General features: G+C 35.2%; 1 protein-coding gene across 1 annotated transcript in view; it reads right to left on the bottom strand.

Annotated features, from left to right (window-relative positions):
* The window catches only part of LOC124405802 (receptor-type guanylate cyclase Gyc76C-like), a 56,600-nt gene that overhangs the window by 19,623 nt on the left and 15,073 nt on the right, over nt 1–21,904 (bottom strand). Inside the window, exons 3-4 of the mRNA XM_046881017.1 lie at nt 14,034–14,370; nt 6,196–6,393 (exon numbers count right to left, since the gene is read on the bottom strand). Of these exons, the coding sequence (XP_046736973.1) occupies nt 6,196–6,393; nt 14,034–14,330 (495 nt within the window). The 5' untranslated portion in view covers nt 14,331–14,370. The remainder of the gene's footprint in view (nt 1–6,195; nt 6,394–14,033; nt 14,371–21,904) is intronic.

Here is a 21,904-nt window from a genome sequence, read left to right as displayed (position 1 = left end):
TCGATAGACACAGCTCACGAAACTGCCTTGAACTGGTACGTAACAAATTTTAGGATGGAACAATTATGACGTTTTTAGACCGGACCGTTTCTTATTTCGCAAATTTGATATTAGATAAGATACTTTTCATACAATAATCTGAAAATACGTTGAGATAGCGCAGTCATCTCATGTAACTGCAGCAGCAGCAGCGCAACGGTGGCATTGCGTGAAGGTGCAGTCCAACCTTTGAACCGTTTGTCTCTTTCCTGGGCCGAAATATTTATTTAAATTTATTCGCACGTAAGTGCGCTCATTTTCTTTTTCAAATCACGAATTTACATTCATACATGATGCATCCAGCTGCTGCTGCAGCGCGGAGAAATACAGCGAGTGATCATCGTCGCTGCAACGAGTGACGTGTTTACTACACTATAGGTAAGAGAGAAGGGTTGGTACAACCGTCTAACCACGATGGTTACGGAACGACGGATGCTAGCTTAAAGATTGTATTCCCAAAGCGGAATAAATTTCATTTCATTTCATTTTTTTTTTTCTTTTCTTTTCCTTCCACCCACCGACGATGATCGACGACTCCTTCCTCCTTCTACCAGTTGTATCTCGCGAAAACAAGAAGAGGTTGAACGTTCGCGTATCACACCAGCCACGGTATATACATATACATACTTTTCCGCGTAGCTCGAGCCGTATGGAATATATGCAGGTCGCAGAGGGAGAACGTGATTCGTGTAGGACATTAGGCTAACAAGCGATTTAGTTATAACGCAACTATTTTCGTCGTTGAAGACACGTAGGTATAACCAACACCTCGAGCAAACGGGAATGGAAGCTTTTTGTGACAAATTGTCCCCGACCTCGTCGCCCGCAAAATCACCAGTCATCATCATTCGTCCGCTTCTGGTGTTTCAGAGGCGTGTAGGTATCTGTGTATGTATGTATGTATGTATGTATGTATGTATTTACAAAGCAGCACACGAGATGAAGACGTAAGGCGTGATATGCCCGAGAATCGCCGTTTCGTTCCGCTTCTTTTCCTTATCCTGTCTCTTTTCGCGCGAGAGACTCGCACCCGAATCGGAATTTCTTGAACGTGTGTTCACGAGTGGTCCTCGGCCATAAATCTACCATCGATACATTCCGGAACGGTTCCTAACGTAATACGGATTCGCACACTCCATTGAATTCGTAATATTGCTTTGTATTCGCTACGTCGAATCGCCCGGGCAATTGGAAGAGCAAGATTAACCAATTTTTTGTCCTCTCAGCTATTGCGAGCCGGAAATTTTTCATTTTTAAATCGTCATTCTCAACGAAGCAGGAAAATTTTCTAGATAATGCTTTATGCAGAATATCTCAGAAATTGTGCTATACGAACGAAATGCAAAACAGTGCAGAAATATTGTTATAAAATTTAGTTAAAAGCAAGACTGCAGAAAAAATTCATTTCACTCTAGATATAATAATAGTAGAAAAACGTCAGCTTGAGACATTTTATTTTCATCGAAATTTGTATATACTATTTAAACAAGTTGTATGCACGGTAGTTTGAACCCAAAGATACGCTCGTATAATATGTTCTCTTTATCGCAAAAGTCTAGACATCCCCGAGAGAGTTTCTTTGTCTGTCTCTTTCTCTCCTCTCGTTGCATCTCTCTCTCCTTCCTTTCACGCATACCGTGAAGTATAAATCCCGACCGGAAATGAGCGAGGCATATACATATATATATATATATATATATATATATATATATATATATATCAACGGTTTCATTCGTTGGAAATACGTGTATTTAATCCATCGCTTAAATTCAACGTCACGGAATGATTTTTTCCAAAAAAAATTGCGACACTCGAGTAAAATATTAGTGTGAACGGCAGGCAAAGTTGTCCCGTTTTACCCTGCAGCTAAAAGATGCAGTCTCTCCGACTTGCAAGTCTGCAGTTCTATTATTAAACATGCAAACTCCTCCCCCGTCGCTCGGAACTCTTACACACGTTGTTCTCCTACGCACACGTCGTTCTTTCATTCGACAGCAAATATGCAGCAAGTGCTAAAAGTACGAGCTCAAAGAAAGAAAGAAAGAAAGAAAAAAAAAAAAAAAAAACAGCAGAGGAAGAAAAATAACCGAATCAAATTTAAACGCACAGTGCGCGTTCAGACTCACAATCCAAGTACTTCGCAATACTTTACTGCAGTTCAACGTGTAATATTGATTTATATATTTTTTTCGCCACCAGTTTTGATCTTCAACATCGCAGAGAACTTTATACAATTTTTTTATGCGTCTGATAACAACATGTCTCTTAGGTATGTATGTACGTACAGAGATTATGTGTGCAAAACTAATTTGTATTCCGAGGAAAACATTTTTCTTCTTTTCTTTTGCCGTAGTGTAGATGATTAGAAAATAATATCCGACATCCCACTGCCTGTAAGCCAGTTTCATCAAGATATTTCATCGTCCGAGCATTACGTGACTTGAAAAAAGATTCCCGAAACGTTATTGTACGGCGTTTCTGCGTATATTGTATATCATAAGAAACAGTTTATTTTCGTCGACGTCGTATACATACCTTATACGTTGCATATGGTGAGAAATTTTTTTCAATGTATGTGACAGTGATTAACGAGAAAAAAAATACGATTTAAATTCAAATCTCTTCAAAGTACTTGCAACTGTATAAATAAGAAAGCTATATATCTAAGAAATTAAACAGACGACATTTCTTGACTCAATAAAATTTTTCCAGTCCAATAATAATCAGAATATATCTAGTACAGAAGAAACATTGAAAATATAAGATATGAAGTATTAATTTTCCCTGAACTATTCAACATGAATTCGCTAGATTATAAGAATCTGATGTAAAAAATGTGAAAACTGTAGTGTTCGAGCAATTGTAACCGAGCGCGAGCGTGTCAAGCGTATAATATTTAATAATCGCGTATGATTATAATTGCAGACTGCATGCATTGCGGGGTAAACAAAGTCGTTAACAATCGCGTTTCGACGCAAGCTGAACGACGACGAGCGTCTTGGCTCTTTCCGTGATCTCGAAGAAGGAAGGATCGGAGCCCGACGAGCATCTGGCTGTTGGTAAGGCCCCTGTCCTATCCGAGGGGCCCAGCCAGCCAGCCAGGCAGGCAGACCACGCCAGGGGACCAGGAGAGACCGGACCAGGTAAGTGCCCGCTGCGTGGGGCATCAGGCAAGCCTGGCTATAAATAGCCATCCCCGAAGGTCAGGAGAATCAGCAGTTTTAATGCAAATGCCTTGTCGATAAAATAATATTGTTCCATTCTCATATTGCAGGTATTGCACGCGTGCGCGTGTGTGTATGTGTGTGTCGTACCCAAACTGACGTTCAGGCGAGGTGCAGGTACCTACTTACCTGTAGCAATTTCACGAGGATCGAGAAGCGACCCACGCCTGCCTCGAGGTTCGTTAGGATTATAAAAACCAGCAGGTCAGGTGTTGCCTTTTTATCGCGGGAATCGCGTTGGTCGATCTTTCCATCGAGATACGTTAGAATCGCCTATCAGTGATTGCGATTATTGGTAGAAGGGTAAATCATCGGCACTTGCTTTCTTGCAGCCATTGCATAATATGCTCCATATGCATTCTCGAAACTTGAAGGATCTTCAATTTTGATCTTCAAATATGTCATCCGAATTCGGTTCGTTTAGAAATTTAGAACAAGGTTTCACGATGAATGTTTCGACGTTTTTCCGCGTTTCTATATGTGTATATACTAGAAACCGGATAATTATACTATCATTATTACGCAATGATGCGTACGATGGTATTTCCGGTCTTGTCTACGGATAGAATGGAAAAAAAAAAAAAAAAAAAAAAAAAAAATCGTATACCTAAATGAAAATTCACGCGCTTGTTATATTATATGAAAATGCGTTCGTTTTCGATGCACCGCATCGGTTGTGTACGTCTAATATTGTTTTCGAACTTACGTCCGTGTGCTGAATAAATATTGTCAATTGAATTCCATTCTTATTAAACACACAGTATAAATATATATGGAAATTTTTTTATCATTATTTGATTGATTGCCAAGCTTTCCGAGCTGTCGTACTGCCGTCTGCAGCTGTCAACAGTTCATTGACGGGGGCCGACTGTCGTGATCGAGGCAGTTGGCAGTCGACAGAGTGAGAGAGAGAGAGAGAGAGAGAGAGAGAGTCGCGCGATAACTGCAGCGGTACCTCATACGCGAAGCTTTTATGATACCACATGCTCATGCATTGTGTTTGCAGATACCATAACGTGTGTACCGAGTGTTTGCCAATAAGTGAACGGCAGAAGCCGTATCATTATCATCGCCATCATCATCCATCCGCCGCAGGCAATTGACCGCTGTGTTTTACACAATTGTAGCCTGACTAACGATTCGTGACGATGATTACACGCGCGTTGTTTGGCGAAAAAATTCCACAAGCAATAATTAAAACGAACAACAAGGATCTTTCCTGATTAGCGAAAATATTTCAAATATGTTTGAAAATCGGCGACGATTATATTCCTTAAATGTTATTCTTCACGTTTATTAAGGGAGGAGAGAAAAAAAGAAACTAAAAAATTTTTCGTACTATTTTATGTTCGAACGGTTGTTTGTTAATTCGTCTCGATTTTACCCAAAGAAGAAAAATGTATGTATAACATGAATCCAAGATCAATGAAAGACAACTACTTTGCTTCACTTGATTCATCAAACACTATGAATTTTCTTTAATAAGAATGATTAATTCTTCGAGTTCTAGTTAATAGGGATACCTAAGTGAGAAGGAAGAAGGAAACGACGAGCCAAGATGATAAAAAGTAAAATAAAGAAAAATAAGCCAAGATGAGAAGCATGGCGACGGGAAAAGATTGACAAAAAAATTTTTAAATTAGCGCAAGAAGTTTACCTTGAGAGGATTTTACTACTTTTCATCAACGAACTACACCATTCGCTTAGTGGTCAAGACAAGAATGCGATTATCAAAATTATTATTATTATTGTTGTTGTTGTTGCTACTAGTATTATTACGCATCGATACAGGAATCAAGATTATAATATTTGGACAGATGTGATAGGTACACGTTTTAAGCTACATAAATCTCGCGATAAATCATTCCGAGGTTATATTTTTGTTGAATGAATCGTCACATTTATATACGTTACATTACAGCCTGGAGAAAAAATAGAAAATGTATCTAAGAGAGAAAAAGGAAGAGAAGAAAAAAATTTGGCATCGTCAATTATTCTTTTTCATGTATATCTCTATATCTCTCAAGATTCGTACGCGAAAGATTATAATTCACTTATGTGTGATAAATATTGCTAGTAGAAGAGAAATTTTTTTTATTTTTTTATTTTTTTTTTAAAAAGATCGTTTTCTCCTCATTCCAGGCATCAATAATTCATCACACAAACGCCTAACGCGCTACACTAACGGAAGATGGCGCGCTTTTCGAACTGAGAAAAACGAACAAAATTTAGCAAGACAGCGAAAAAATGATAAGATGAAATAACAACAACAACAATAATAATAATAATAATAATAATAACAATAAACCTGTACCAGAAATCCTTCAACTTGAAAATAACACGACGATTCGCGAAAAAAAAAAAAATAGAATAAATATGAGCTGTTGTAATTAAGCGAGAATGCGTGGGCGGATAGAGACGAAACGATTGCCCCGACATCTCGATCCGAGGACGTTTTGGTCCCCGGGACCTGCCGGGATAATTACGTATCAGGAATTCGACCAGTTCGCGGGGTCCGCAGGAGTACCACCAGGGACCTCGTACCGTGTAATATCGTATGATTTCTGGCTATTTTCGTTTTAGGTATGGGTTACATGCAGATACTTGACGCTTGAAATTCGGCGTTGCGGAAAATCCGTCGAGAAGGGTGATTTGATGGTATTGTATAGAGTATAATGTAATTAGGAGTAATAATAACAACGACAACAAGAACAATCAACCAGTTACAGAGTTCAAAGAGTTAAAAAAAAAAAAAAATTTATATCACACTTTCAATTGTAGATATAAAATGTACAGATTCGAGTACATTTTTTAATGTTTTAAAAGTTGAAAAAACTCGCAAGAAAGAAAAAGAAAAAAGTTGAAAAATGGAAAAGTGTCCAATATAGACAAAAAATTTCATAAATTTATGAAAAAGTTGAATAACACTTACGTAGCTTATCATCGGTATGTTCCGAGATTGAGCGACGATTGCCTCGACGTAACAGGATCCCTCCGGGCCAAAGAAGGCGACAACACCGTCGCAGATCATGTCGATCATCGCCCGAGTTGCGTCCACCGTGTCGCCGCGTGTGTCCTTCCATCGCATCACCAGCGTTACGTTCGGCAAAATATTATCATCTGAATTTATCTGAAATTTGAGAAATCGTTGATTATTAGTTAGGTTATTTCATTGATCACTTGCGATTGGCTTTAAATTAACTCTGCAATCGATTCGTTATTACACGATTTCACTGTAAGTACTGAATTCTCGACATCAAATTTCGATTACATCTAATCGATATTGACTTAATTTTGATTTTTTACAAATTTACAAATTATTTCAGAATAATGATGAGTTTACTAAAGATTTCTAGATCTTCTTGCGATCATTCATTCCGCGAGTAATGTGCTAAAAATAATTCAAAGAGAACGAGGAGAAAAAAGAACGGAAGAAGGAAGAAATGAGTCGTCAAAGGACGCGTATTGTGTAATATATATACTACACGCCGTTTTTATCAATGGAATTGCGATAGGAATTTTCATCGACGACTGCGCATGTAATAAACGGCTGCTGATTGTGAGATTGACCGCATCGCGTTCCTGTGTCATTTAATTCAATTCCCTGCTTGCATCATGAGAATGGGAATTAAAAAGGAACGTGTATAAACGTCATCGATTTCGATGAGGCTGAAAATAGCAAAAGAAGTTTATCGCAAGAGAGAAAGACTAATTAGATGAAAGAAAACGTCGCGCGGTTTCGACCGATTCCGAAATCCTATTAAACAAGAAAAGCTGATAGAATAAATTACATTAAATATAAAATACCCGCGATGGTTTGATTATTTATTACTGTTTTTTGAAACATCAGCTGCGCGCAAAAACGCGAATAAAATAGACGCTCAAATTTTGTAATTGTCGTTATAGAGGAGAGAAAAAATATGAAAAAAAAACATTAGAAATTTTTTTTTTTTTTTTCTTTTATTTAAAACAAGTAATAAAATCTATAACGACAGATTTATTCCGCAAATTTGCTGTTTCTGCGTAATAATATTATTATACTACAGCGATAAACTAAACGATATCTGCGGTAAGCATAAGTTTTTCGCCTGTCGACACGTGAATTCTTCTTCGAACTTGGCGATCTTTAATACAACAGCTGGTAGAGCAGTTGAAACTAATGAAAACTTGGAAACGTTATATGAATTCTTTCATCTCCCACTGTGTACATATTATAAAAGCACATGACTAATAATAAATATTTCAATCGAGCCAAAACTATTTTCACAGATTACAAAATTCAGTTATCGCTAAACGATTCAGACGCGTACACATACATACGCGTAAAATACGCTTTAGAAAGAAGAAAAGCATAAATTTTCGTCCCGAAGAGTGATAGATATATGATAGATACGCACGATACATCAAAGCGTGATTAGATTGGCGAAAAAAAACGCCGCCGCGTTTAGTTTTTCACAGTTGCGCGTAATCCCGAATAATCGAATAATCGATTAGCGATGTGCTGAATATAGGCTGCGGATCTTATCGCCACCTTGCCGGTATGTATGACTACGTACATACGTAACGTACCTACATTGCGAATTTATATGGGCGTAAAATATTCCTGATTCGACGGATGATCAAAAAGCTGAAGAATCGGATATATACACGGCTGACCTCTCAGGCTTCTGCATACGCGAGGAATGAAAAATCCGTATGTATGACTATATATGTACCGTCCGGTGATCTCGTTAGAGATGCAAAAAGTAATTTACGCAAGTCCGAAATGTGGGCCTCAGCCTCACAAGCCTTAACGCCGGCGGAAGTGTATAAAATAAATCCACACATGTACGAATGGGTATCACACCTAGCAGCTTTTGGATTGGATAGATATAAAGCCTAAATTTAAAAGGCCGCGGCTGTCGTCGCATGAATAAAATCAAACGAGACAGATAATATGCCCCCGCCTGCTTAATCGGAATTTATCTTCTACACGTGACGTGTCTATTATACGTATATACGAGTAACACGGTGAATGGAATGAATATTGGAACAATATAAATTACAGGTACGTATATTGTAAAATATTTACGCCGCACGGGGAACAGACAGAATAATAATACGTGTCGTTTCCAAGCGGCGAGTCGTACGTCAGGAGAAGGAATCTCGTTCATCTTCGAGACTTTGACGTGAAAGAACCTACAAAGTTCACTTAAAACTTGTTAAAAAATATTTTATCTATTTTAAATAAAGCTTTTTATGCAACAGATTATTTCAACGTATGACAGAACGAATTTTCAGCGAATACAAATAATTTTTGCATCTTTGTTCGGTATAAAAAAGGAAAAACAAATGTGCGGTTTTTAGCCAACGCTAGAACTTTCCGTTTTTACAATGCAAGTTCTGAGTTCACGGAAACGAAAATAATAATATCCAATTGGAATTTGGAATTATGAATCCAGATTCGTAATTAACGGTTTAAAAGCTCTCACGTACCATATTGCATCAAAATATCACGATTTTTTTAACTTGAACGACTGTACCGAATTTCGTATTGGAAGTTTTTCAAATCTGACCTTGGATTTGTTATCGGTGACCCAAAAAATCCCCGCCTACTGATTTTTTGCCCCACCATATTGAATTTCGTAAATCTGACCTCAAATTCCTAATCAGGAACCAAAAAATTCTTGCGGTAAAAAATTTTATATTCAAGATCATCATTTTTTTTTTCTCAGAATTTTATTACTCAAATAAATGAAAAAGTAGGTACTAAACCGATCAACAAGAAAATCTAATGAGTTCTGAGCTTGAAAAATCCGCGTCAATTTATACCAAAATCATTGGAATCCAGTAACTCATTCTCAACATGATCGTCGGACAAACAAAATTGATCAAACACACACACACACACACACACACATAAAAGTCAAAACTCCACTTTTGACTTTCGGGGTGATTACACTAGTATCTTCCTTTTTTTTTCTCTAAAACAGAAAAACGGAAATTTGAATGAAAAAAAACAAAAAATAAAAACTCTACCCTCGTCATTATTCCCCAGGTTTGACCAGCGCATAAGCCGTGATCAAATACCATACAATTTTTGGCCGTCAAAGTATCCGCTGTTGTTCCACCTATATACCTATACGTTAGCATTTCTATTTTCGAATTCATCAACAACACCGAAGCCAACGCCAGCAGCCTCCTCCACCTTCTCGTTCACACGGTCATTAGAGAGAATAATTTCAGCTCACAATTTTATCACTAACTCACGATCAGCATCAATCAAAAAATAAACTCTTGTAATAAAAATCGACTACAAATCCCTAATTCGTTACATATATGTTATATAGAATAATAATGAATGCGAGTTTGATAAATTTGCGTATAATATACTACATACAGTATATATATATATATATATATATATATATATATATATATATATATATATATATATATAACTGGCGTGGCGAGACGGTGAGAAAATATTTTTAGACATGTGTACCATTATATGTATAGCAATACATTATTATTTGCTGCTGACGGGTTTGAGAGACGAGATGTTTTACGGGTTGCACTTGACCCGAAGAAATATCTGTTCGGATATCCTAACAGCACCGGATGAGACGATGCGTAGCTCTATTATAGGTATACGTTCTACGTACACGTTTCTATTCTCGGCACAGAGTCGATGTGAAAAAGCGGGGTTGGCGAATCGTCGACTAGAGGATCCTTCTTCGCGCAGTGCTTCCCACAGGATCATCAGCCGCAGGATATTTATACACGGAGTTTAGATGTGTATAATACATAACGTATATTATAAAGTGTATTAAAAACGCGTTCGATTCAACAAATTGTTTGTAAAAATTTATAGCCAATTATTATCCAGCTGATTTTATGTCTTCAATATTCATGGCGTTCGAATTTTCCTATAGAAAGAATATTCAAGAATGAATGGAAGAAAAAGTGATTTTTAGTTACGCGTAAGATATTATTATTCTTATTTCAATTTTGTATAATAAAACCGTCAAAGATAATCGTAAACTATAGTTCTCGCGTCTTGCTTCGAATATTTTCCTGCAGTCCGTTCGGTCGGGAGAATTGTTTTTCTCATTTTCGTACTTTCTCTCTGTTTTCTCCTCCTCTTCATATCGCGATGCCTTCTTTGATCACGATAAGACGTACCTACAAACGTCTCGTTTCGTCGTATTTGATTACCATATTTGGTCAGGTCAAACAAATATCACTCGCCTGCCGACAACAAATCTTTCTATTCTTCTTCTCTTTGCACTACAGAGATAGGATATACCATATACATCAAACAATTATATACCGTAAAAGTTTATTTCACCGAGACTTCTAAAATATATCATCATCGATAAATTAATATAACATTTAAAACGATATAAAATTGTCGGAAATACTCGGAAATTACTTTTCTATCTGAATGGAATAAAGAATGGCAAATTGAATTCATTCGGTTATACACGTGCGGTTATCCGGAATCTAGATCACGATCTTGCCGATGGATCGTAAGGATAATTCATATACCGCCGATTGACGCACTAAATAAATAAATTCATCAAATTACCCACATAAGATAAGTATATCCTAGATCTCCTTGGCGAGGTTGCGGATAGTGTAAAATAATCAATTCCGCATGCATTGTTACATGAACAGCGTATAAATTCTCGATCTTGAAACAGACGCGTCGAGTCAAAGTCTCTCGGCGTGAAGCAATAGCGATAAGGAGAAGTCAGTCAAGAAGTAAGAACACGACTTCCGGTACCTTCGGGGACGTCTTTACGCATCGATTGTCCTTGCCTTCATGGTTTCCGGATGTATTTATACTTATGTTTATTTATACATATATACAGATCTCTCTATTTATACAGTCGATTCCTACAAAGCTGTTTTTCAAATCGCCTCGAGCTTTTCGTTCTGCGTCAATTATAATTTGATAAGTTGCATAGCTATATATTTATACATATTACAAATGTAACATACGTAGATTATATTATATGCAAGACAAAGCTAATCGGTCTAATGATTACTTGAGATAAAGCCAAGGATATAATAGAATATTAAACTGTAGGTATAGGTGAATAATATATACTTTATCTCATCTGCTATCGCGGGTTTGACATTAAAATTGATGATTTTACTTGAAATACAAATTAATATACTATGTCTAGTGCCTATAACACATTATAGCAAACAAATCGCCGATCAATTTCGTTAATGTTTCGAATATTAGCCAATTTTTTGTTAAAATGAAGTCATCTAAATGCAGATTATATATTCGCACGTTAAAAGGCGTTTCAAATATATACACTTTTTATTACATTAATTTAATCACCGAATCAACGATTTTTTTTACAGCTTATAACTAATCACGTGAGAATTATTGCAGTAAATGATGAAATTTCGTTTGTGATTTTCCCTCATTCTCATTTTCGATTTCCTTAACTTTCTATAATTTTCTTTTTTTCATTCGCTTCGCCATAAACGATCGAGAACTTTACTCGCATCCGGGTTTACAATGGCAAAAATTACCATAAATCAGAGTACGTATAAGCGGTTTATTACGTAAATCGTTAATTCAACAAGACAATACACGCGCACTGCGCTGCAGGCTGCACTTTCCAAGTGCAGGACGCGTCGTGTGCGGTTGCAGGTCACGCGGAAAGGCGCGTACGAGTGTGTCTTTGTGTTGTACTTTATACCCGCAAGGTATACGATTCAAGGGAATGCGGACGACACAAGCAGAGAGAAAATAAGGCCCATATAGGTGCGGGGACTGAGAATGAAAAAAAACTTTAAAGATCTTTAATCATATCAGATCAATCAATGTGTAACGTGACTGATTCCGTAATGATCGTCCTTCGTTATCTTGCCTTAAGGTCGTCGTGAAGAGTTGAGAAATCACGAGGTTGCGAAGTCGGTAAAAATCTCGCTTAATTTTTTCAATTTTACAGTGATTTTTAAGGAATTTAAGATTTCTATTACGTTTTACTAAATTTCCGACAATTCAAAAATTGCGAAATAGCGCTTTTTCCTTATTCCCATGGAATCTCAAGGAAAAAGTTACCAACTTAAGTATCATGATGTCGAATTAAGGATGTTCAACATTGTAGAAAGTTGTAAGAGACAAGTTTTGCTATACAACCGCGTATAAAAGCATCGGAAAAAAGAAATCAAATCCCAAAAACTTTCTGCGAATGGGACGGTAAAAAAGAAAATATTCGAGACAAGTGATCGATGTATTATACGAAGTGACCCCGATGTAGCATATGAACGACACGTTCCGACAAACACGTCCGACATTGCCCAAGATTTTTAGGATATGGTCACTTATTGTGACTAACAAGATGGAATCGATAAAATTGCTTGCCTGGTTCACGTATTTTTTGATTCTTTCTTTCTTCTTCGTCTTTTTTTTTTTTTTACGAGCCACTTGAGGATACCATATCGATAAACAGAGATCCGATATTTTAGTACCTCTTTCATCCAAAAGCATCTCTCTATTATATATACGGCAGTATAAAAGCGATATCGTATATATATGTTATACTTATGAAATATATTATATATATATATATATCACCCATGATATTTTTTCCTCCATTATACCCGACATTTGCAATAAATTTGTATGAACAGGTATTACATGCTACACACATGGATACTTGGTAAGCAATCGAAAACTGACAAGGCGTGAAATATTTGATCAACATATAGAAAATTGGGATAAAAACTGAATAAATAAGACTGAACTCCTCCGTATCTCAAAGCTCTAAAATGAATTGCATATGTACATTCAACGTTGCCCGAAAATCTTGTATATTTATTTCGCACATTATGCGGAGAGAAATTATTTTACGGATGGTTGGAAGTTTGCCTATAATTATAATTATACGACTAGTTAACTGAGAACCAAAATACGTTTATATTAAATATTATATATACAATTTTATAACAAACTTTAGCAAAATTTTCCTTCAACACGTTTCAAATCGATGATAATTTTGCAAATTTAGATTCAACTTTGATTAACATCGAGTTGTTAAAAAATGTATAGGTATTCGGCAGCTAACCGTGTCTCAAATGTAATGAAAATGATTCTATTTATTTTGCCGCGAGACAAACTTTGAAGTTCCATTTTCCAAACCATTATGGATAATTAACTAAGCTCTTACAAATAAAGAAAAAGTTACGTTCAAGAGATTTCAAGGTCTGAACAAACTCTATAAAAAGTGCCCAAAAAGCATACGGATGTGTCTAATATATAGTTCATTTGCCACGAGAAGCATTTAAAGATAATCATGTGTAAAGCCGCAACGAGTTGCTAGCATATTACGTACTAGGGTGTTTCAGAAAAAAAAAATCATTAACGATTTTCCTCCATGGCACCCCCTAAAAAGTTTCTTCTGGTTATAAAAAAAAGATTCTGGCAAAAGCTGAGCATTCTACGTTATGTGAAAGATCGCGCTCGTCTGATTTTCCACTTTTTTTTCAAAGTATTTTTATTTTTTTGTTTTTCTGAATTTGTAAAAAAAAAAACGCGTTACAGCAATTAAATTATTATTTCTTTCCTGAAATCGATTTTCCACTAAAAAATCACGATCCGTAACAAAACAATAAGTTAATATAGCGAATGAAAAAGATGTACAAAATAAACTATAAAAAGAAAGAACAATTTAAAAAAAAAATAAAAATAAAAAAAAAAAGAATTGTTAACGTAAAGGTAAAAAAAAAAAAGAAAGAAAGAAAGAAAGAAAGAAAACTCACCTCGTCGAGGGCGATGGATATTGCGCCGGAAATGGCCAACCCCTTGCGGTCGCTCAGGTCACCCTTGATGGCGGCGAGGTAGCCGATGGTGAGATTGAGCGGACCTCTCTCGGCGATCTTCGGCTGCACCTTTTGCTCGCCCGTCTGTGCAAGCTGAAGGGGTGCGTCGGCGAGGAGGGAGGGAGCGGCCGCGAGGAGAAGGGCCAAAAGCACCTGAAAGCTGCAGGCTGCGATCAGCCGGGGCTGGCGACGACGGGGAGGCCTGCGGCAGCTCGGTGATGGCGGACCGGGGCGCATGGCCGCCGTCGCCACCGGTCAGCGCCTCCCACCGGCTCACCTGATCCGACGAACAAAAAGAGGAACAACAAATTACTCAAAACTCTCAATCAGGGTTTGTCAAAGGCGATTCGTGCGTCTGACTCTTGGTCAAATTGTTATTACGTCTACCTACCCAGATATATATATATATATATATATATATATATATATATATATAGAAGAAAAAGTAATTTGAAAAATACTGGAATTATAAACAAACAAACAAAAATAACAATAATTTTTATCAAAAAAGCTTAGATAGAATATGTCGAAGCTTCCTTTCGAATCGCTGGAAAATTGAAGAGAGTATAGAATTAGAAAAGACTGTAAAAGGTACGAATGAAAAAACAGTCGTTCTTAGTTTCCGTAAAAAAAGAAAAATAATACAAAATAAAAAAAAAAAAAAAAAAAAAAAAAAGAACATTGATTAAAGAAACTGTTTCAAAAATCTATCGAAACCCGTTATAATAGTGAAATAGATCATTGAAACTTTCAGGATCTTTTTATCTCAAAGTGAACTTAAGATTTTTCAAATTGGAGCATGAACTTTTTTTTCAACAACCACTCTACATACAAATAAAATGAAACATATATATATATATATATATACATATATTATTCTTTCCTTATACATATACATATATATGTATATATTAAAGTAGCATTGGGTTAAATTGAGCCGGAGTGGTGAGATCGTAAATCGGAGAAAATTATAGACCGTATAATGTAATGTATAACGGTTTACATTTCGAAGAGTTTCCTTCAGCCGGATCTGTCAAGAGCTAGAGGCAAGATTGCAGGCATCCGCGTGCACATAAAATGTGCGAAAAATGTCTTCCCAAGGGGGATAGTTTTACGGCTTTCTTACAGTCGTCGGGGCGCGTTTACATTCGGTAAAATTGTGTACCTTGCTCTCAGCTGCGCTATAAGGATCCGGGACATTATCACCGGCAATTTGTGCAGGAAACTTTTGGGTAGACGTATTATATATACCTATATATGCGCGTATACTTTATATTATTATATACTTTATACACGTCTCATCGACGTATGATTACTTCAATGCCTAAATATATGCATAATTATCTCGGTAATTATAGTCGTATAAAAATTTTACACATTATAAACATTTAGGAAAGACCAGAGTCTTGTGTTAAAGGGGCAAAAAAAAAAAATCGTAACAATTCTATAATACATTTACTAACATCGTTGGGAAGATGTTGCGTAACAGATTTCGTATTATTGTAACTGACAGCTGAGAAATAGTTTTTTTTTTCAGGATCTAATATACATCTATTATTAATTTAATATATTCGTATAAACCTGTTATAAGCATCTTCTAAGTCGAGGGTAAGAAGATAAAGTAAAGGAAAAAACATCTTGTTCATCTACGTACGTCTCTTCTACCCTTTTTTTTCTGCACTGGTTGTGCGAATTGCAAAGTCACGCAAAAGTTACTCGAAATTTATACACCCAACGTGCTTATATTTCTGCAGCTGGAATATCGGTATGCATATAACGTGTGTAAGAATTTTTACTCCTCGAATGACGAGAAACCGAAAATACAAACATGTATAGAGTGTAGGGAAAAATTGTTTTTTGTCTCGTGCCAAAAATGTTGAGCAAAAAAAAAAATATAAAATTCCTCGTAAAATCAACTGCGGCAAAAATTATTGTTTTATTTTGTTATACGAACGTATTTTTTTCGAATAAATAACATATAGTGAATTGTAACAGGGTTAAAGAAATTGCGAAAATTTTTCTAAAATCTTTCTCCGTCACGTTAAGTTTTGGAAACATGTTTTTTTTTTGTTAGATATCTTTCTTTCCACCTGATACGTTACATACAGTAGGTATATATACAATAGATTCCAGCACTGCACGTAGAATTACGTTTCTAAATGTGTATAAAAAATTCTTTCTCGTCATTTAAAAATCGTATCAAAGCAAAAGGAGTTGTCTAATATATATATATATATATATATATATATAGAAGAATACAAAGCCCTGCAAATCCGGCGTCAATCCGACGCCCAGCGTCCCGACGCTACGCGGCGTCCTAAAATCGAAAATCCGAGGCTGACCGCCGATCCTAAAGAGATGATATCGGGCATCGGGGTGAGGAAGCATGAAATTCGAGTGATTCATCCGGAATGATAATTAATGAGTATAAATGGAACGATTCTCTCCTTTGAGATCCCGAGGAGATGATAATAATATATATAATTCTGGACCAAGCAAAGCGACGCGGCGTTGATGAGCGTCTGAGGATGAGTATGTGTGTGAGTGTGAGTGTGAGTGTGAGTGTGAGGCGCTTGGCAAGTGCGAATTACATAATCCTTGCTTTTCGTTTACCTTAGAACGGTGGTTAGCTGTCGGTTAGAGCCTCGCAATGTATTAATATTACCATTTAACATACTTTTGACATTGGCATTAATTGACGCAGCTCTCCCGGCATGCGTGTGTACTCAGGTATGTTTGTATGTTTGTATGTATGTATGTATGCATGTATACAAACGACGATGTGAGTTAAGGCATACCGCTGCTCGTTAGGGGAACCTCGAAAATTAGTTCCCTAAACTCCCCCTCCCCCTCTCTCTCTGTTTCTCTCTCTCCTACAAATCAATGTGTCAGACGTATAACCGAGCATCATCCTCTAACAGCTGAGAAGATTTAGTCAATAAGGAACATTATATTAATCTTTCAGATAATCGCCAATATATGTATATATCATATTAAAAAACGTGAAACCGGGAATTGTATTTCAGATGATAAGAAAGTAATAATTAATTCATTTGAAAATTGTATTTATAATATAGGGTAGGATAAGGGCAAAGTGGGCCCCTTAAGAAAATAATGCCTAAAATCGGAATGAAATCTTTAGTTTTTCTATAAACAATTATGTTAAATTATTATCCAGCTTCCTCGAGAAAAAGTAATCATAAATTCAAATTCAGAAAATTATTCTACTTTGAGAAGTTGAGGGTAAAGCACAAATTCAAACGTTTCGCGTTATGCAGAGGTGTGAAATTACCCGAGTAAATGATTTCCGAGAAGCATTCACATTTAATAAAAAGTTCACGTAGTTATTTTTATTCCTAGTTATTCAAAAAATTTCAGGGTTCCCACTTAGCCCCCAAATTTTTTGAGATATCAAAAATTTTCAAGTGCCCACTTTGCCTCCGGTAACTGACTTTGCCCCACCCTCCCCTACACGTTGTTACATAATACGTATAGAAACAATTGTCCAAGAATGAATTTTGTTGTATAATTACTGTTATACAATGATAATAACAATAACAATAACAATAATAACAATGATTATTAAAAACATGAAATAACATAAATTAGAAATGATCCAATAAAACAAAAGAAGAAAATGTATAGTACAATTGTGCAACAAGAGATTCGTTTTCATTCTGTAAAGTTTAAATACTCTGGAACGCGTAGAAGAAAAATAGATTATCATGTAGGTAACATAAGTATCATGAATTAGAGCGTATTATTCATTTTGTTTGACAGTATGATTCAAGGGAATGAATTGAATTCATCGTATTCTTGGTTTAAGGCACGTCGCTATAGGTGTATGAATGAAAATAAGACAGGAAAAAAATTATTCATTGAATGCAACGCAAATTCATTTTCCTGATCGAAATCTTTCTATCAGGTAGGTAAACTGTAAAGTATATATATAATACACTTATACATCGATTGAAGGTTTTCCTTATCTGGACCATCAACGATCAGAGAAATCGAAAAAAAAGAAAATCTTCAATAATTATTTAAGAATATATACAATTATACATACCCAAATGCCAATGAAAGATCGAATTAAAAAAAAAAATAATAATTTAAATAAACTACAAAATTATGAAAACTACACACAATTCGACTCGAGTTCAATTATAATTCTTAATCCATTAACAGTTCATTTAAGCATTACAATGATGATGATGATGATGATGATGATCAAGATCATGATAATGACAATAGCAACTAAACAATAACAACATTTTATACATCGTATTTAACGGGGAGCTCAAAACCGCGGTGCATATAATATTATGTTATAGTGATGATAATAATGATAATAATAACAATAACAATAACAACAACAATAATTATTATTATTATTATTATGGTAATAATAATAACGACACGCCACCGCGACCGCAAATAGGCATATTATTATTTCTCCAACCAACGCAACCCACACATTTACACCATCGTGTATATTACGTCTGCGTGTACACATATCATATGCACTATACATGTATATATGTATAAACACCCGCGTCAACGAACTTGACATTTCTTTTTTTATACTTATTATATATATATACATATATATTTACATCACTTCTCCGTGTTTTTTCCACGCTTCAAGCTTCCACATCATATGTATATATATATATATATACGTATATGTATAAATGTATACATATGGGGTACGATAATTATAACATCTTATATATATATATATATATATATATATATATATATATATATATATATATATATATATATATATATATATATATATATGTTAGATTGTATCAAAAAAATGGACTATTTTTTTTTTTTGAAAAATATACTGAAAATATTGTTCAGGATACCGAAAAAAGGCGCCTGATGTTCCTTTGCTGATGTTTGACCTCAAATAACTTTGGAAGGAGTAGATTTATCGTAAAATGACAAGAGACCTTTTTTGTAGAAAGTTCAATTTCCTACAAAAACATGTTTATGAATTTTCTGTACGACGCGTCGTTATCTTGTTATAAAAATCGCAAGGAGCAAGAACCATTTTTGCCATGTTATTCTTATGGAAAGTAGAAAATCGCGATGAGGCACTTCTAAATATCAATATTAAAATCTGAAATTTTTATGGTATTTCTTTTTCGTCATCTTGAACAATATTTTCAGTATACCATTAAAAAAAAAAAATACGTCAGTTTTTTTTATACAGTCTAATATATACAATATATATACATATATATATATATATATATACACGCACGTAAATTATGTATAATATAAATATGCATTTCTAATGTAACGCGTGGACCTGCTGCATCCATGCGCAGCATTCGCTGCAGGATTTCATTCTTATTATTATCACTATTATTATTATTGTTATTACTATTATTACTATTATTATATGTATATAATATGATAAGGCTCTCTCTGGTATCAGTTGCACTGGATGCAACAACTTCCTAGCTAGCTTCAAGCTTCATCGAGGCATCTAAGCTGACGATCTGCAGCCTCTTATGTGCATGTATATTGTATATAATACACGTGATATACCTGCACGGTGAAAAGAGATGGACACATGTAGGGATCGCTGCACCTTTTCCGACAGACACCGTTGCATCGCAGGTTATTAACCAAGGATACATAAATCGTTGAACTTGCCTGTAATATCCTTATTACACACATACGCCTGCAGGGTTCACAGATCTTCTTTCTTCGCGACGGGATGTATGTACGTTCAATATGCCAGAAACACTGATCAATCCTGTTTAATAATAATATTCTGTATCCGATACTATGCAGGACTGCCTGTAGTGATTATTACACATGAGTAGGTAGAGATCGAAGCCTAGCAGCGCTTAAATTTCCTTATCACTTCACTCGAATGTTTAAATTTTCGTTATAAGGCAAAGCAAAAGAAAAGAAAAAAAAAAAGCAAAAAAAAAAAATGAAAAAGTAAACGGCAGAGAAATTTCTGAGCAGTTTTTTTTTTTTTTTTTTTTTTTTCTCAACTTTCTACGATCGTTTGAATAAAAATTACATCAAGCATGATATATTTCAAATTAATACACGCTTGTATTAAATAAATTGCATGATAATGAAAATGGAGTGAAAAGTCGTAAATAACAGGACGAAATTGAAATATTTTCAACTGATAATATAATAGTGATAATGGTGATAATGCTTCATGATCAACGAGATGAGAAAAACAACATAGAAAAATAAATCCCCATAAAATCACTTTTTTCACTGAAAATTTTCGCCGAGTGTCGGATACCGCAAAATATACATATACATATATATATATATATATATATATATATATATACATATGTTAATTAACAATATATAAAGTCAGATGCATAATGTACCATTCAAGTGGATCAGGTTTTAAAATTCACACAGACACATTCATTCAGACATCAGTGGACACGCGCCGCGGTGACAAAGTAGGTATATTGCGAGACGTTGCGAATTAATCCTTGATGATATTTATAGAATGAATTTATCTTCTCCTTCTCGTATATAATGAAGATGATAACGCCGCAGCATCGTTTAACTTGCTACATACTCGTTTGCCGGCCGGTGGAATAATATAATATTATAATTAAGTAGCTTATACGTTGCATTAATTATACATAGATGAGTATTTACTATATATACATATATATATATATATATAGTATACAGACTCTATCTATCTTCTTCTGGTGAAAAAATTTCCTTCCATCTCCCAAGACTTGGCAATTGACATTAAGCCTACTATATGTATACTGTATATATATATATACCTATATGCATGTAAATAATAGTTAAGATTGGGTTATAGGAAGACGCCACGTTATAATACGCATAACTGGCTTGAAATATTCGACAGACCAAAGTTTTCGGTACGATAGGTACCTACAGTATTTCTATTTCGTCGGGGTATATTTTTGGAACGATTGTGACAAAGAACAAATAAACTTAAAGATAAGCGCGGCTGCGACGCGACGACAACGGACGTAAAGCATATTATTTTGGGAAAAATAGAATTATTGACGAGTGTGGTAAATATCGTCTATAACACACGCTGCCTAAACATACATATATTTATATTTATAATACTAAGTATTGCAATGACATGCGATTGTTAACAAATATTTTCTGTTTCGCCGAAAATTTATTCACATTGTAAAGATGTGGAATTCTAACGATAGTGGATATCGCCTTATTGTCTATTTTCTTATCAACATGTAACGTCGCCCCCCCCCCCCCCCCCCCCACCACCCCGATCAAGGCCTTTTTTATTATTTCTACACACCGCGTTCATTCCTCACTCATTCTTCACTGTTATTGAATTTCGCTCCTGATCCGTATTTTGTTAATGTAATTGTTTCAACGTTTTACTTGACTAAAATTGTTGTCGATTATTATTACTAATTACTCTCTTTATATATTTTATTTCTTTATGACAGACGAAGTCTAGCAGTCCTCGTCTTAATTGGCCAATTTTTTTACAATTTAATATAAAGGCAAATTATTACAAAGGTTATTTTTACCAACTACATTTTATTAACCATGCGTAACTGAAACGTGAACAATTCGCGGTACCTGCATATAGTTGTTTAGATTTATATACAAGTAATTTAACGTGATATTTGAAACGATAATTGCCAACAATTGCGTGTAAATATATAAAATTCAATTTCTTTTCAAATTAAGTTGAATTTAATATTATATTCTTGATTCCCAAGGTTGTGATTCAGTTTTGTTAATATTTCACCAATATCAACTACCGAGACGACTATTTTTAAATA

Source organism: Diprion similis, chromosome 4 (assembly GCF_021155765.1).
Source record: "Diprion similis isolate iyDipSimi1 chromosome 4, iyDipSimi1.1, whole genome shotgun sequence".
NCBI classification, from domain to species: domain Eukaryota; kingdom Metazoa; phylum Arthropoda; class Insecta; order Hymenoptera; family Diprionidae; genus Diprion; species Diprion similis.
Note: the sequence above shows the minus strand (reverse complement) of the source record. Positions and strands in the feature narration are given on the sequence as shown.